General features: G+C 38.3%; 1 protein-coding gene across 10 annotated transcripts in view; it reads left to right on the forward strand.

The window, feature by feature from the left end:
• The window catches only part of cadpsb (Ca2+-dependent activator protein for secretion b), a 71,127-nt gene extending 56,887 nt beyond the window's left edge, over positions 1–14,240 (forward strand). For all 10 annotated transcript variants that reach the window (XM_030134385.1, XM_030134395.1, XM_030134386.1 and 7 more), the window contains 10 exons: positions 1,509–1,650; positions 2,413–2,574; positions 3,792–3,947; positions 4,079–4,226; positions 5,544–5,618; positions 5,723–5,806; positions 6,140–6,172; positions 6,333–6,440; positions 12,746–12,850; positions 12,940–14,240. In XM_030134385.1, coding sequence (XP_029990245.1) covers positions 1,509–1,650; positions 2,413–2,574; positions 3,792–3,947; positions 4,079–4,226; positions 5,544–5,618; positions 5,723–5,806; positions 6,140–6,172; positions 6,333–6,440; positions 12,746–12,850; positions 12,940–13,116 — 1,190 coding nt within the window. In that variant the 3' untranslated portion in view covers positions 13,117–14,240. The remainder of the gene's footprint in view (positions 1–1,508; positions 1,651–2,412; positions 2,575–3,791; positions 3,948–4,078; positions 4,227–5,543; positions 5,619–5,722; positions 5,807–6,139; positions 6,173–6,332; positions 6,441–12,745; positions 12,851–12,939) is intronic.
• Positions 14,241–14,390: the final 150 nt, after the last annotated feature.

Below are 14,390 nucleotides of genomic sequence, written 5' to 3' on the forward strand. Positions count from 1 at the left end.
TGCTGCTACAGACATTTGAAATTTCACCCCTTATAAGTAAATGGGGGAAAAAAAAGATTTAAAAAGTTCATAAAAAATTTAAACTTTGACCTACTCTTCCCAAAATGTAATAACTTCAATTCTTGGTCACTGGCAATATATAAACCCACTTTGGTATGAATTGAAGCAATAGTTTTGCTGCTAGGGTGTTAACAAACAAACAAATAAACAAACTAGAAAAGCACTCGGAGAGCGCAGACCTCCGCCCTTGCTTCCCCTTTGGGGGGCGGGGTAAAAATATAAGTCTGTTTACCCAGATATGGTTTAAAATGTGTAATATTTAGGAGTTTTTTCAACTGTGTATAAACTCACAAACTTTTTTTTTTTTTTTTTAAAGTTGCAGTTTATAACCACAGTTCTTATAGCTGCATCTATAGTGTGAGTGGGCTGCTTGTCACAGACTATTCCATATCTCTACAACAGCTCAGATTTTGCATAACCTGTGGCATCCAACATTACAGTGCATTACTGTCATCTACTATGTTTGAGTGTGGACCAGGTTTAATATACTCTTTACTAAAAATCTCACAATAGATGAAAACAACATACAAAAAAACACATCATGTCACATTGTTAAAAAGAATTCTAAACAGCTGTTTGCTTGTGCAAGCTGTACTAATGATGACCTTGTTATGTTATATGTAATGTTTTTATTCCAAACTATGAGGAAAGGAAGTCATGAACCAGAACCCAGTCACTGTCTGAAAGTCAGTTTGCACAGATCAGTAATATGGAGAGCCACTCAAAGCTAGTTTGCTTAGCTCAGTGGTTCGACTTAAAACAGCCACAGTGAAACCACAAACCCTCTGTGTTTGTGTTGTTAATAGCTGCACTAAACACCAGTGCACAGTTTAGCCATAGTTTGTATAAACAAAATTACATCACACCTCCATAAGCTTAGGAAAATGCTGTGATTTCAGCCTCAAACTCCATTCTTTTCATTTAGAGTAGTGTGTCCAGAGGTGAAAACAACAACAGCACTTCTAGATTTCATCAGTTTACTTTTTTGTTGTTTCTTAGAGGTTGTCATCCCGTCTGGTCACTTTCTGATGCTTTAGTCAAAGGCTCTGTGGTGTTGGTTGACTGACTCAGGTGACTCATTACTCCCTCTAGTGGTCAACATAAATCCTCTGGACTATTGGTGTGAATAGGTTTAATACATTCCTTTACAATCCACTACATCGGTATCTTGAGCAGAACTTTAGATATCTTTATTCTTGCTCATTTTATAATCTTAGGGTATATTTTTTTATATTTTTAAGTAGAAATACTACATATAGCTCTCATAAGTTGTGAACTGTGATATCAAACACATTTCAACACCCTGTGGTATATAAGTACATCCATTGGTGTCAAAGTAAAAGTATGAGTTCAGTACCCAGCCCTACTTATGCTTACATCAAGATACTGATATCTTTTATGTCACTGTCTTTTTTTTGTATTTTTTCCTTTTTTTTTTTTCTCTATAGACCATCTGTGCAATGGAAAGTTCCACAAACACCTCCAGGATCTGTATGCTCCTCTGGTGGTTAGATATGTGGATCTGATGGAGTCCTCCATCGCACAGTCAATTCACAAGGGCTTTGAGAGAGAGTCCTGGGAACCTGTAAAGTAAGGAGCCTTCCGTCTTTCTAGCTCAGCTGTAGGATGGTTGGAGATGCAGGGCTTTTATATTCCAATGACAGGCTGACTGCATGGAGGCGTGAGAATCTGGGCGAGCAGCTGTAATGTTCACCCAGGCTCTCTGTAGGTTCACTTTTAAAGAACGAGCCAAGAGTGGGCTGAATAACCTATTTTTTTCTGTGAAAGAAATAGGTTATTTAGTTTTAAAATAGCTTTTAGTCTTCTTTGACTAATGTATATGTCTTACCAATTTCTCCCGACACATTGGGGTCAGGGCAAAACCAATATTTCTGTTGTTTTGTTTTGTGAACTAACCTTCATAATGTGTGCTTTGACATGTTGCCAGAAACAAAAGGCCTCCAGTCTGTTATGTTGCCATTATGATTTATTTGTTGTGGCTTTCGCTGTTTTGCTTTTGCATTTTTTATTAATAAGATTATGAGTAAGATTTATTAAGGTTAAAGTATATTTGATATATTTGTTTTTTCTCAGTCTATATTTGTGTTATTATGTTGCTTATTCCTTTCACTGCATTTAATACTGTGTGTGTATATGTGTGTGAGGGTCTTTTTGTATAATGTGTGTCCTTGACGATGATTGTCGGTCTTATGTGTATGTTCATGTGTGCTCTACGTTCCTGTCCTCACTTATTGTTAGACTTTAAGTTTATGATGAGTGTTACATGGCTTTCTGCAGCTCCCACGCCACTGTTATGGATTCTTTTTTTCTTTTTGTCTGTCTTTTCTGCAGGAGTTTAACAAGTAATCTGCCCAATGTGAATCTACCAAATGTGAACCTCCAAATTCCCAAAGTACCAAATCTGCCAGTGCCAGTAGCAGGACTATCAGTTAACCTTCCACAAATGCCTAGCTTTTCTACCCCGTCATGGATGGCTGCTATATATGACTCTGAGTGTGTATTCAACTAGTTCACTTTAGAAGTATTAACAAACAGAGACTGCCTTGGTATGAAGATGACAAAAGTAAAAAAAAAAAAAAAAAAAATAGAACAATATAGAACAGCAGATCTCAACCTATGTGGCTCAAAGTCAATACAAAATATAAAACAATATACAGTGAAGGATACGTGTTAGCATATATATGTTTTCCTCTGTGTGAATCCTGCATAATGCACATGTTCATGCCAAGGACGCTCTGAGAGGTGTTAGAGTAGATGGGGTTCTGTTTTGTAAATGAGAGGCTGAAACGCTCTCATTTGTCTCAACATGCATGCAGTTGAGCTGAGGTGCGGAGATACAGGCCTAAAAAAAAAAAATCTATACGTACTTGCTTTGAGGCTACATGAGGATTTACTGTGCAGTTTGTCCTCATTTGAAAACATTTGCAAGTCAAGATCTCCCTTTCTTCTCGATGAGATGTATCTCCCCAGATTTGTTGTCCACAGACATTGCTTTAGCATACTGCGGATATATGTTTATGGCCGTAGGTTCATCTCTGACCTTGATTCCTGATAGTAGTCTGATTGGACGGTGGTTTGGAAAAGGGGGTGATAGTACAGAGAGTTTATCACCTTCCCTTCTGACTCCACGTCTTCTCCGCTGCTGTTTCCCAATGAGATCTACTCAGGATGCTCAAAAGGTCTGCATGGTTTTGTTTGGTAAATCTTCCAGGGGTCCCACCAGCCTGGAGACATGGATGTTATGAGAGAGGGCTTGTAATGATAGGAGTCAATTTGGAGATTTTTGAGGAACACATGACAGTCAATACCATTTTACATGCCCTCCCTCACTTGTCCATTCCCCTTTCCTTTGTCTTCACATAGTGTGCCTAGCTGCTGTATTTGCAGTGACTTACCTGCATGTGGCCACTTCACATCCCAGTCAATAATCATACTCTACAGCATGGTTATTGATCCGTTACAGTAAACCCTGCCTGCTCCTTTTCACCCATACACTGACTGTCCAAAAATACTGATCAAACAGCACTGATGCACACATTCAGTCACAGTCAGTATATGGTCGGAGTAAAATCTGACTGTGTTTAGGTGTAGAGGAACTGCATCCTCCTCTACACCTGCCACAACACAACCCACCCCCCATCCCCGCTGCCTTCCTCTTTTCCATCAGTGACCTTTCTCATCTGACCTGTGTGTTTGGGTTGCACTGGCAGTAACGGCTCTGGGACGTCGGAGGACCTCTTCTGGAAGCTAGACGCCCTCCAGACCTTCATCAGGGACCTGCACTGGCCGGAAGAGGAGTTCGCCAAACACCTCGAGAGTCGCATTAAACTAATGTCGAGCAACATGATCGAGAACTGCGTGAAGCGGTGTGTGTGCATGCCCGAGAAGAAAACAAACTGACAGAAACAGAGATGTGTAGAGGCACCGGTGTTAAGAATGAATACTGTACTGCATATTTCATGTCCCAGTGCGTATTAATATTTCACTTGCATTGCAGCACTCGGATGGCATTTGAGTCCAAGCTGACAAAGAGCAGCAAGTCTACAGATTTCCGCATTTCTCCAACATTATGCACCATGTTCAATGTGATGGTGGATGCCAAGGACCAATCAGCTAAATTGTGTGCGATGGAAATGGGCCAGGAGGTAAACCCATAATCTGACATAGTGGAATCATGCTGACGGGTCACACTGTACATTTAACGCTTTGCATTAAGTTACACGTAGCTTTTACAACTTCAGTTTTTCTAGATGCCTTCAATACAAAGCTCCTACAGTACTTAGTTAAGCAACACTCTCTTATTTTGCTTCTTTGTCTTAGAATAACCTTCAGAATATTCTACATCTAAATGTTTTTGTCTCCTTAAAGCTCTGTACCCATAAAATTAATTGCTATTCCTGGCTGAATTTTGTCTCTTTTACCTTAGTTTCTGTTTTGTTGTCCTTGCTTTTACCAGTTGTTTTAATCTGTACTATATTCTACATTTTGTCCTGTCTGGGTTGTGAATTTTCTATGTTTTCTTAGCCAATTCTCCTTCAAAAAAAAGAGATTTCCTGGTTAAATAAAAGTTAAAAGCTAGAATAAACATGAAATAGTTGTTTAGGTTATATAGTGCTTTACAATCACTTTAAAACAGAGAAAACTGAGGACAAATCACAAGCCCAGAGCAACTTACATTAGTAAGATTTTGGCTCTTTATTAGTCATTATAATGCACTTATTATTGCTTTATTTGTCATGACCATATTCTACAGCTGCCAAGCCATTAACAACTGCAGTTGCAGAAAAAATTATTAGGCCACCCCTTGTTTTCTTCAATTTCTTGTTCATTTTAATGCCTGGTACAACTAAAGTTACATTTGTTTGGAGAAATATAATGATAACAACAAAAATAGCTCGTGAGAGTTTAATTTAAGAGCTGATACATCAATAGCCATGGCTTTGTACTGCCAAAAACAGTGCTTTTAGGCATTCCATGTTTTCCTTTCTGTCTGTTTTAGTCACATGATACACACAGGAGTTAGAACTTGATTGCATAATGATTATTTTTGATGACTTTTGATGGTCTAATAATTTTTTCACGACTGTATGTTCCCTCAGTCACATCCTCTTTCCTATGTATGGATAATAAATAAAGAAGCTGTTGTGCATTAATTATTAATGTGCTTTTGTTACTGTGGGCCTTTCAAGGTTTCGTTCTAGTTAATGCACAATAACTCCTCATTTAGACTCAATAAGTGCATTAACAGGTTAGTGAAGGAAAACAGTTAGTCAGTGGCCCAGTAGTTGTATTAACAGTGCTTTACAATGACAAATAAAAAGCAAAAAATGTTGTCAATATGTGGGCTAATAAACAACTAGTGGTTAACGTGTATCTTCATGTAAAGTGTTGCTTTACAGATTTCTTTTATGTTGGCAATAAGATTATTGTATTGACACTTTAAATTCTCTCCTGTTCTGCAGAAACAGTTCCACTCCCAAATAGACGATCTGATCGAGGAAAGCGTGAAGGACATGATCCAGCTCCTGGTTGCAAAGGTATGACTGCAAATTAGACTAAACACTGTATAAGTTTGTGAAATATAAAAAAATATGAACTTTTTAGTCATGAATATAGAGCGTCATTTGCTTTTTTTCCACAGTTTGTTGCAATTCTGGAAGGTGTTTTGGCAAAGATTTCCAGATATGACGAGGGCACTCTCTTCTCCTCATTCCTTTCATTCACGGTAAGATGTGGCTTCTCTTTTTTTTTTTTTTTTTTTTCATTTTAAATTATACATTTACATAAACATGTACTTAGACAGAAGAAACCACACAGACACAATACAAAAAAAAATATATATACAACAAACCAACCGTGACTTCTCTTTTTTTACTTTGTGATGTTTAGGGTTCAGTATCCAAACATTCTAAGAAAAAAAAGTAAAAATCTTCTCAATGTTAGCTAAGATTAAAGATACCATTTTGTCATGGAATCAATCTGGAGTGTTTTCTATTCAAATCCATGTTGATAGAGCATTTCTATTTTTAACTTGTTGACATTCTCACTCTGATTTCAGGTGAAAGCTGCCTCAAAATATGTGGATGTACCTGTGAGTTACTCATCTGTGTGACCATGAGCCTGTCTGATTACCTGATACAACTTCATGCTGTTCATTTTTATTACCTAGTGTTTTTCCTCTCCTGCCCTTTTTAATACATGTTTTTGGTAACACAAACTATGATTCAGCCCGCTGTGTTTGTGTTTTACAGAAGCCAGGAATGGACGTGGCCGATGGCTATGTGACCTTTGTGCGCCACTCTCAGGATATGCTTCGTGATAAGGTCAATGAGGAGGTGTATATAGAAAGGTTATTTGATGTAAGTAAGATGCCGTCTCCTCCTCACAAGAAGGGAGGGGCCTTCCAAAATGTGGCAAAACAGCAGGGCAGAGAGGGATAAGTCCCATTTTGAAAACCAGGAAGTGTATGTCAGCCTGGCAGAAGAGGCTTTCAGATCCTCTATCCCTCTTCTCTTCTCTCTCTCTTTCTTTCTCTCTCTCTCTACTCTCTGAACTTCAGCTGCTGCCCTCTGCATTCTGTTGTGCATTGCCACAGTGCTTTTGGGCCTTTGTGTCTTAAAAAAAAGGAAACTTTTATTTACAAAGAGTCCATAAAAGCATCCTCAGAAAGGATTATCTAAAGCAGTGCTCTCTGGAAAGAACAGAACAACTCTCCATAGTGATGCCATGATAGCGCACCAACATACTGTACATGTCTGAGCTAACCACGCCACTCTGTGCTTTCAGATACCTTCTACATAAAGCATGTCAGCCTCCAGGAGAAATAACACTCAGCGCTCTTGACCCAGTCCACAGTGGAGCACCCATGCTATTTCTCTGTGAACTGAAAATGCTGGGTGAGAGATGCACTGCTGGATGGTCCTGACATAATGATGTCAAACTCAGAGGCTGACATGTCGTATCCCCTTTGTCTGTTAGAGCAGTGGTTCTCAACCTGACATTACAGGCTTCACCAAGCGCTCACAAGAAAAACACTCGGAATGATAAAAATTAATCCTAGTTAATGACCTTTTTGGCAAATTTGTACTTTTTTGTCTATTACTTTTGTCTTTGCACCAGCTGTTTGACTGTAATAGAGAGCTGAGGTCCCGCCCCTTCAGGACTTAACCTCGGAAAAATATTAACGGCATTCAGTGACGAGAGACTAATAATATTTTCATTCTATTTGAATTTTGCCTCCATTTACACATATGATAAATGTCACTTTAAAAGAAAGTTGTGGTCTGTGGTAAAGATAGTAAATAAACATCTAGTTTTGTGTTTAACAATTAAATGGATTTTGTTGCACATAATACACTTCACCAAAATTAGCTTTTAAATTGGTAAACATCATATGTGGAAATGACGCATGATTCAGAAAGGATGAAAAAAATATTCGTGACTCGCCACTGACTGCAATACAATTTTTTTCCTGAAGTTAAGTCTCATGATGCACATCAGAAGGAGCAAGACCTCGACTCTCTTTTCCAACATATAATAAAAAATCAGTTTGTTATATTTTAATACTACCTTTTTCTGTACTTATACCATACTTCTATCTTTACCACTTTTCAGATCTGTTTTGAAGGCTGATTTATGTCACAAGTCCAAACGCAGTTACATTTTCTCTAACACATCCTGCGGCTGGTGCAGTAAAATACCATAAAAACAGATCTATGAGGGAAACATCACTTTCCCACTTCATAGATGAATGGTTGCTGGTGAAAAAGGTTGGGAACCAGTGTGTCAGAGGGTTAAGAGAGCACTGTCTTACCAAAACATAATCCTACCGGGATACATTGACAGCAATGTGTCCTCCATGTGTGATTTGAACGACACATAATGCTGTGATGTGTGTGCTTCATGTCATTCAGAAACTATTTGTACAGACCGGTGTCTCTGCAGGCGTGTGACGGCTTTGTGTGTTTGAGAGAGTCTCAGTTCTGTGAGGCGCTGATGTGAATACTTATGTCTGAAAGGTACCACAAAGTCTCCCCTTTTTGGTTTTGTATTTTTTGTTTTTCGGATGTAGAAGCGGGAGTCCTGTGCCAGATAAATCTGATTTTGTGTGCTGGAGTGAGGAGTGTTGTGAAGTGGGTCTGCTTCTGTCTTTGAGGTCCACACTGGCTCCCCTTTTGTCTCCTCCTGTGCCAAGTTTCCCTGTGTGCTCCGAAATCCTACTCAGCACTGTCATGTTAAACTCTTCTGATGATTTTCAATCTCTGAATGTCTCAGTTTTAGCAGCGTTTTAGAATACACTTCTTCAGTTCAAGGGTGTCAGTGTTTTTCGCTTTCATTTGAATGCATTTCCATCCATCCATCTGCATGCATGTGAACTACTAGATGTTGCATAGGCTCTACTTTATCTCTCTTTCTTTCACTGGTTTATTTCAATCCTTTGGATCTCCTCTTGATTCTTTTCTGATTAACTCCATTCCTGCTGCCTCCTCTATTCAAAAAGTGGCACTTATCTCTAGTGTTGCGTTGCGTTGTTTTATCACATTATGTTGGTTGGCATGATTTTAGAGTCAAATAATCTTCCTGTGTACATCTTCTAGCATGACCCTCCTCCTCAGAGTTCTGCCTCATTTGCACATAGAGCAGTCTTCCTTAGCACGTACTCTGCCACCCACCCACCTGCGAGGTCTGCATGCACTGCACGCTCAACTCGACTGTGAAGTGGACAGGCATCTGCATATCCGGCCTCAAGTTCAAAGCTTACAACCATTCACCTAATCCTGATCTAAACCTCAACTAAATCTCGACAGACAAACAAATTTAACCCTCACACTTGTAATTCGGGCCTAATAAGCCTTCTTTTGCATTCCTGCCTACTCACATGTTTAAAGTTGACTTCTTTTCTTCACATCGGAGGTATGACAACTGTTTCTATTAGACGTTGGTGCTGTTCTCTTGTAACTTTAAATATACACAGTCTGGGAAAGTCGCCCAAAGCTAACGAGAGAAAGGGTACAAGAAAATAGCACCGCTGCTCCCTGCCTGCTAACCATTTACTCACTCCCATTCTATTTTTCTTTTGCTAATGAACTCTTGTCAAAACTATAATTTCAATCCCTCATAGTAGTTTTCTATCTTCAGCATAGGGGGTTTTAAATGTAGCTCACATTTTTACCATAATAAATTATAAATAAAGGCTAAGTAATTGCCTTCAGTAACTGATGGGCCATGCAAGTTCTAACAGCAGAGCTCTTGTAAAATATTGACGCGGAGAGCATTTTCTTTTGTATTTCACAAGGTGATTACAAGTTCAGACAGACACTGTAAATCTGTCTGTGCTTTATGTCTTTCTGCTCTTTTATTTTCAGTATGCTAGTGTTACCGATACATGTAACACTAGTATGAGTAAATTCTTCTAAAATGCCTCTTTGCAGCTTCTTCAGAGTGCTCTAAACGCACGCTGGGTGTGGATGTTAAACTCTTGGTGTGTATGTGTGTCTATGTGTTTAGAAACATGAACTATAAAAAAAATCAGCAGATGTGTACAAAAGTTGGAGATTTTTGACAGTGGTGGAAGAAGTTCTCAGAAGGACAAAGAAGCAGTACAAAAGAGTAAAAATACTCTCCTATGTGAATGTGCAAGTACAAATCTAACATTCATTAAAATACACTTAAAATATCAAAAGTAAAACTGCAGAGTGGCCCATTTCAGAGTAACATATAGCTGTAGATCACAGATGTCAAACATGCAGCTCAGGGGCCAAATCCGGCCCACCAAAGGGTCTAATCCGGCCCGTGGGATAAATTTGTGAAATGCAAAAATTATACTAAGATATTAACAATCCTTTTACTTCAGGTTCCACATTCAGACCAATTCAATCTAAAGTGGGCAGGATTCAGTAAAATACTATCATAATAACATATAAATAATGACAACTCCAATTGTTTCTTTTTGTAAATGTAAATATTTTCATGTATTTACACTAAAACAAAGTATAATTTTGCAAAAAATGCAAATAACCTGAAATGTCTTAATAGAAGCAAGTACAATTTTAACAATATTCTGCCTGTTATTAAATGTTTTGTGTATTTGTAGATCCACTGTGATCTGTAAGTTATAATGTACATGTGTAAATGATAAACTGAGGCAGAATATTGTTAAAATTACACTTATTTTTTCAGTTTGTTCATGTTATTCACATCTTTTGAAAGGATAGTTTGTAGATGTAAACCTATTCATAGAGTAAATTTACTTTTTTCGCTCTAAAACATAGATAAAAGTTAGGAGTTGACATTATTTATATATTATTATGTTATTATTTTACTGGTCCGGCCCATTTCCGATCAAATTTAGCTGAATGTGGCCCCTGAACTAAAATGAGTTTGACACCCCTGCTCTAGATTGTAATTATTTATGCATTAATACGTCCACCTGTATTGTTGTAGCTGGTAATAGTGGGCTGTTCAGTAACTGTACAGAGCGTCTCAAAACAACATTAAAGAAAACAAACAAACAAACAAACAAACAAACAAAACTCTGTCTTTTCCTACATTTCAAGAAAACTGGAGAGGAAATAAAGCAGCATGTATGATAAAGAAGGTCCACATCCCAGGTGTTTCTTATATAAAAAAAGGATTTTTCAGTCGATTCTGTACAGAATGTGGCATTAAAATGTGAACCTCCTCCATTTTGTGACTGTGCGTGTCTCATGAAACCCCAGTTACTATTTTCAATTTCTCTTAAATGTGTTTTTGATTGCAGTATTTGTTATTTCCTGATATAGAGCAACAGGCAGACAAAAAAGACCATTCATCCAGAACGTTCCTATTTTACTGCAACTCAAACCTGATTCAGTCCCACTTCAACCCTGATTTTTTGGTCGACCTGCCAAGCACATTTTGTTTGATTGGTCCTTTTCAAGCAACCTGTTCTGTTCTCCAGAACCACTGCAGAACAATGTCTCTGTGAGCTGAACTCACAAAGGGATAATTCTGGGTCCAGTCGAAGGTGACGAAGGTGAAAAAGATGGCAGTATGGTTGAATGAGAATCTTTTGTTTGCCTGTTAAATACAGTGTTGCTCTTCATCAGGGTATGACCAACATTAAAATAAAAGTCAATGTTTGAGTGAAACTGGAAATAGAAAGAGGTGTAGCACGACTCATGTAAAACAGAGGGGGGACGCTTCACATTTTGGCTTCAGTGTTTCCGTTAAAGTAACTTAAAAGTGTGAAGTTTCGTGTTTTTAATCAGTGTAAAATAACCATGACTTCCATGTTTTTTTAATGTTTCTCTGCGTCCTTCATGTACATTCAGTGTGTTTTAATTGGGTTTGTGTGGATGCAGCCCAGATGGACACCCAAAGCATATATTACCCTACGTTGTGGGACAAAAAAGTGAATCTGATGTTGATCTATGGGAGACACCTGTGATACACACCCTCTAAATCATGCATGAGACTTTCCTACAGGTTTCTAGCAGTTTTCTTGATATTTTTTAAAAAACAGTGTGCTACTTTTTGAGACTTCCAGTAATAATTGTAAATAATTTATTTGTTGACTTTTAGTCTCAGCTAATAGTATGTATCTGCACAGTAAATTAAGATAAACCTTGTGGAGCAAAAAGCACAATATCTGTCTCCATAATGTAGTAGAATAGAAACATAAATACATTTGTTTGTTGGATTTCACTACTGATTTTAGATCAGTATAATTAAAGGGAGGGTAGGAGATGCTGGACTAACAGTTTGAGCAAGCTACATTTTGAAAATACACAATTCAAAAGTCCAAACCCCTTTTTTTTCAGACATCCTCCCAAAGCCACGCCCCCTAGAGTACTGGATTGTACTCACAGAGGGGGGAGGGGGGTGGGACAAATGGCAGTTGAGTTTGATAGACATATCACCGTTCAATCATTTTGATGGGCCGGTTAAAATGATTTGATGGTGTTTTTTCAGTCCTGTCCGTTCCACAGGTGACTAAAACTTTTTATTTTTGTGTTAGAGCATTTAATTAATTGGTTGCAATCAGGGTGTGAAGGGAATTTTAATATAGTAAAAAAAAAATGCTCCAGGAAAACATCTCCTACCCCATGTTTAAGTATTAATTTGGCAAAGATAGAAGTTTATTTAAAACAAAAAAAAATGACAGATTACAAAGACAGGTTGGGACTGTATCAGCCATCATGTTTTATTCTTACATGTTCCAACAGGTAAAGCACAAGTATAGGGTCTTAAATTAAAAATTTCCAGTTAAAAGGAAAGTTCAAACAAACACATACTGCAGCTTTTAATTTATTCCAGTGTTTTCTGAACACTGATGCATTACCACAACTTTGAAGGATTTGTTTCTGACACATTAAATGCAAGAGTGTCCAACTTCTGAAGTTGGTAAAAGCCTGAACATTAATTCTCCTTCACTGTGCATTTACTGTACACATGGGTGAGATGAAATGCAGCCACATGAAGCCTCACGTGCATAAATAATCAGGGGTTTTATTGACGACAAGCCTTAAAACACACATGGGGGTGCTTGGAGGTTAATTGTTACGGTCTTACACTGCAGGTGTTCAGTCTTTATGTGTGTCTAAAAGCGTAGTTCTATGTCATGATGTCTTGAGTATGTGTGCGAGTGTGTGTTTTGCTGGAGAGTGTTGTGTTTGTGTTTCAGCAATGGTACACTGCCACGATGAACCTTCTGGGGACCTGGCTCACTGAGCGCATGGATCAGCAGCTGCACGTCTACCAACTAAAAATCCTTATCAGGATTACAAAGGTACCTCCTGAGAGCAGTAAACACCTGTCAGGTCTGATGTATTTTCTTTGTGTCTATGCCAGCCGTGCTGATTTACTGTCCTCCTGCAGAAAAAGTACCGGGACTTTCGCCTGCAGGGTGTACTCGACTCCACCCTGAACAGTAAGATGTACGACACAGTGCGCAATAGGCTGACTGTGGAGGAGGCCACTGCTTCAGTGAGGGAAGGAGGCATGCAGGGCATCTCCATGAAGGACAGCGATGAGGAGGATGAAGAGGACGACTAGAGCCTGTGCACTGACACTCCAGACCCCCTCCCCGTTCCTGAACCCTTCACCCTGACCCCTTTCACACTTTTGACTTTAGCCTGGTTACCGATGCATGTACCAACTCAGATAGCCACTCTAGGACCTCTTTGTCAGCTCGAAATGCCTATGAAGGAACTATAACTATAAAAAAAATAGTACTTATACTGAGGAAACTCAAAATAAAAATGTAAAAAAAAAAAAATAACCATGATTGGCAGTTTAGCTGTGTCATGATAAAGATAGCACCTATCTGATTCATTCATTTCTAAATTCATTTCTATGTGTTACTAAGCAATATGGAGAACCATTTGTTTGACAATGTTGAGTGAGATTAATAGGTGTGTCCCTGTCCAATGCAAACCTATATGGCGCTTCTTTGTCGTATTCTACATTCATTAATGGTACATTGTCGTGATGATGAGTGTGTGGACCCTTTTATTTGTCTTGTCTGTTTTTAAGTGAATGCCAACTGCTTCAAACTGAAAATAAACCTCTGTATTTGTTTACGGCTGTTACAGATAAACTGTTGTCTACTCACTGTTATTAACATCAACAGTAAGTCAAGACCTGCATTTTTATCATGTGTCAATGCTATGTGATCTCATCTCAATTACCAATTAGACATGGTTCAACAGGAACCTTGAACTTAAAAGAGTGGGTACTCTATAGAGATGCAATATTCTCATAGCTCCATTTTGATAACTTGGGAGATTCTATTTTTATTTCAACATTAAAAGGCCTTGAAACAGGTTCTATTTTAATTGAGTTGCACTTTTACAGAGAAAAGAGCAAAATAATTTTTTTTATTAAAAAAAAAGTTGGTCTGTCTTTGTTCTGTAATTGTGTAGAATGAGATGTCTGGCATTTGTTTGGGTCTCACTGTTGTTTTGTATATATTATATAAATATATATATAAATATAAAATGCTGTACATTGCATTCTGAGCCATCGCTGCATGCCTGTGGGTTCCCACCCTCCCCAAACGCTTTCTGTTTTCTGTGTGAATTAGCTGGTGGATTCATTCTTGCTTTTGCCTTATGAAAGCCAACAGTTGTAATATGCAAGAGCTGTGGCCTCGAAATAAAAATTACTGTACATGTGCATCCTCTGTCATGTTTACTAGCTGCATTTGCACCTAAAGACGTGATGCATCCAGATAAGTCTCAATTGTGCATAAGGTGTCAGGCTGACAGCAGGGGGCGTCAGGGTGAACAAGTCGAATGTTTGATTTCTACAGCATCAAAACAAGTCAG

This window comes from Sphaeramia orbicularis, chromosome 5 (genome assembly GCF_902148855.1).
Source record: "Sphaeramia orbicularis chromosome 5, fSphaOr1.1, whole genome shotgun sequence".
In the NCBI taxonomy this organism is placed as follows: Eukaryota; Metazoa; Chordata; class Actinopteri; order Kurtiformes; family Apogonidae; genus Sphaeramia; species Sphaeramia orbicularis.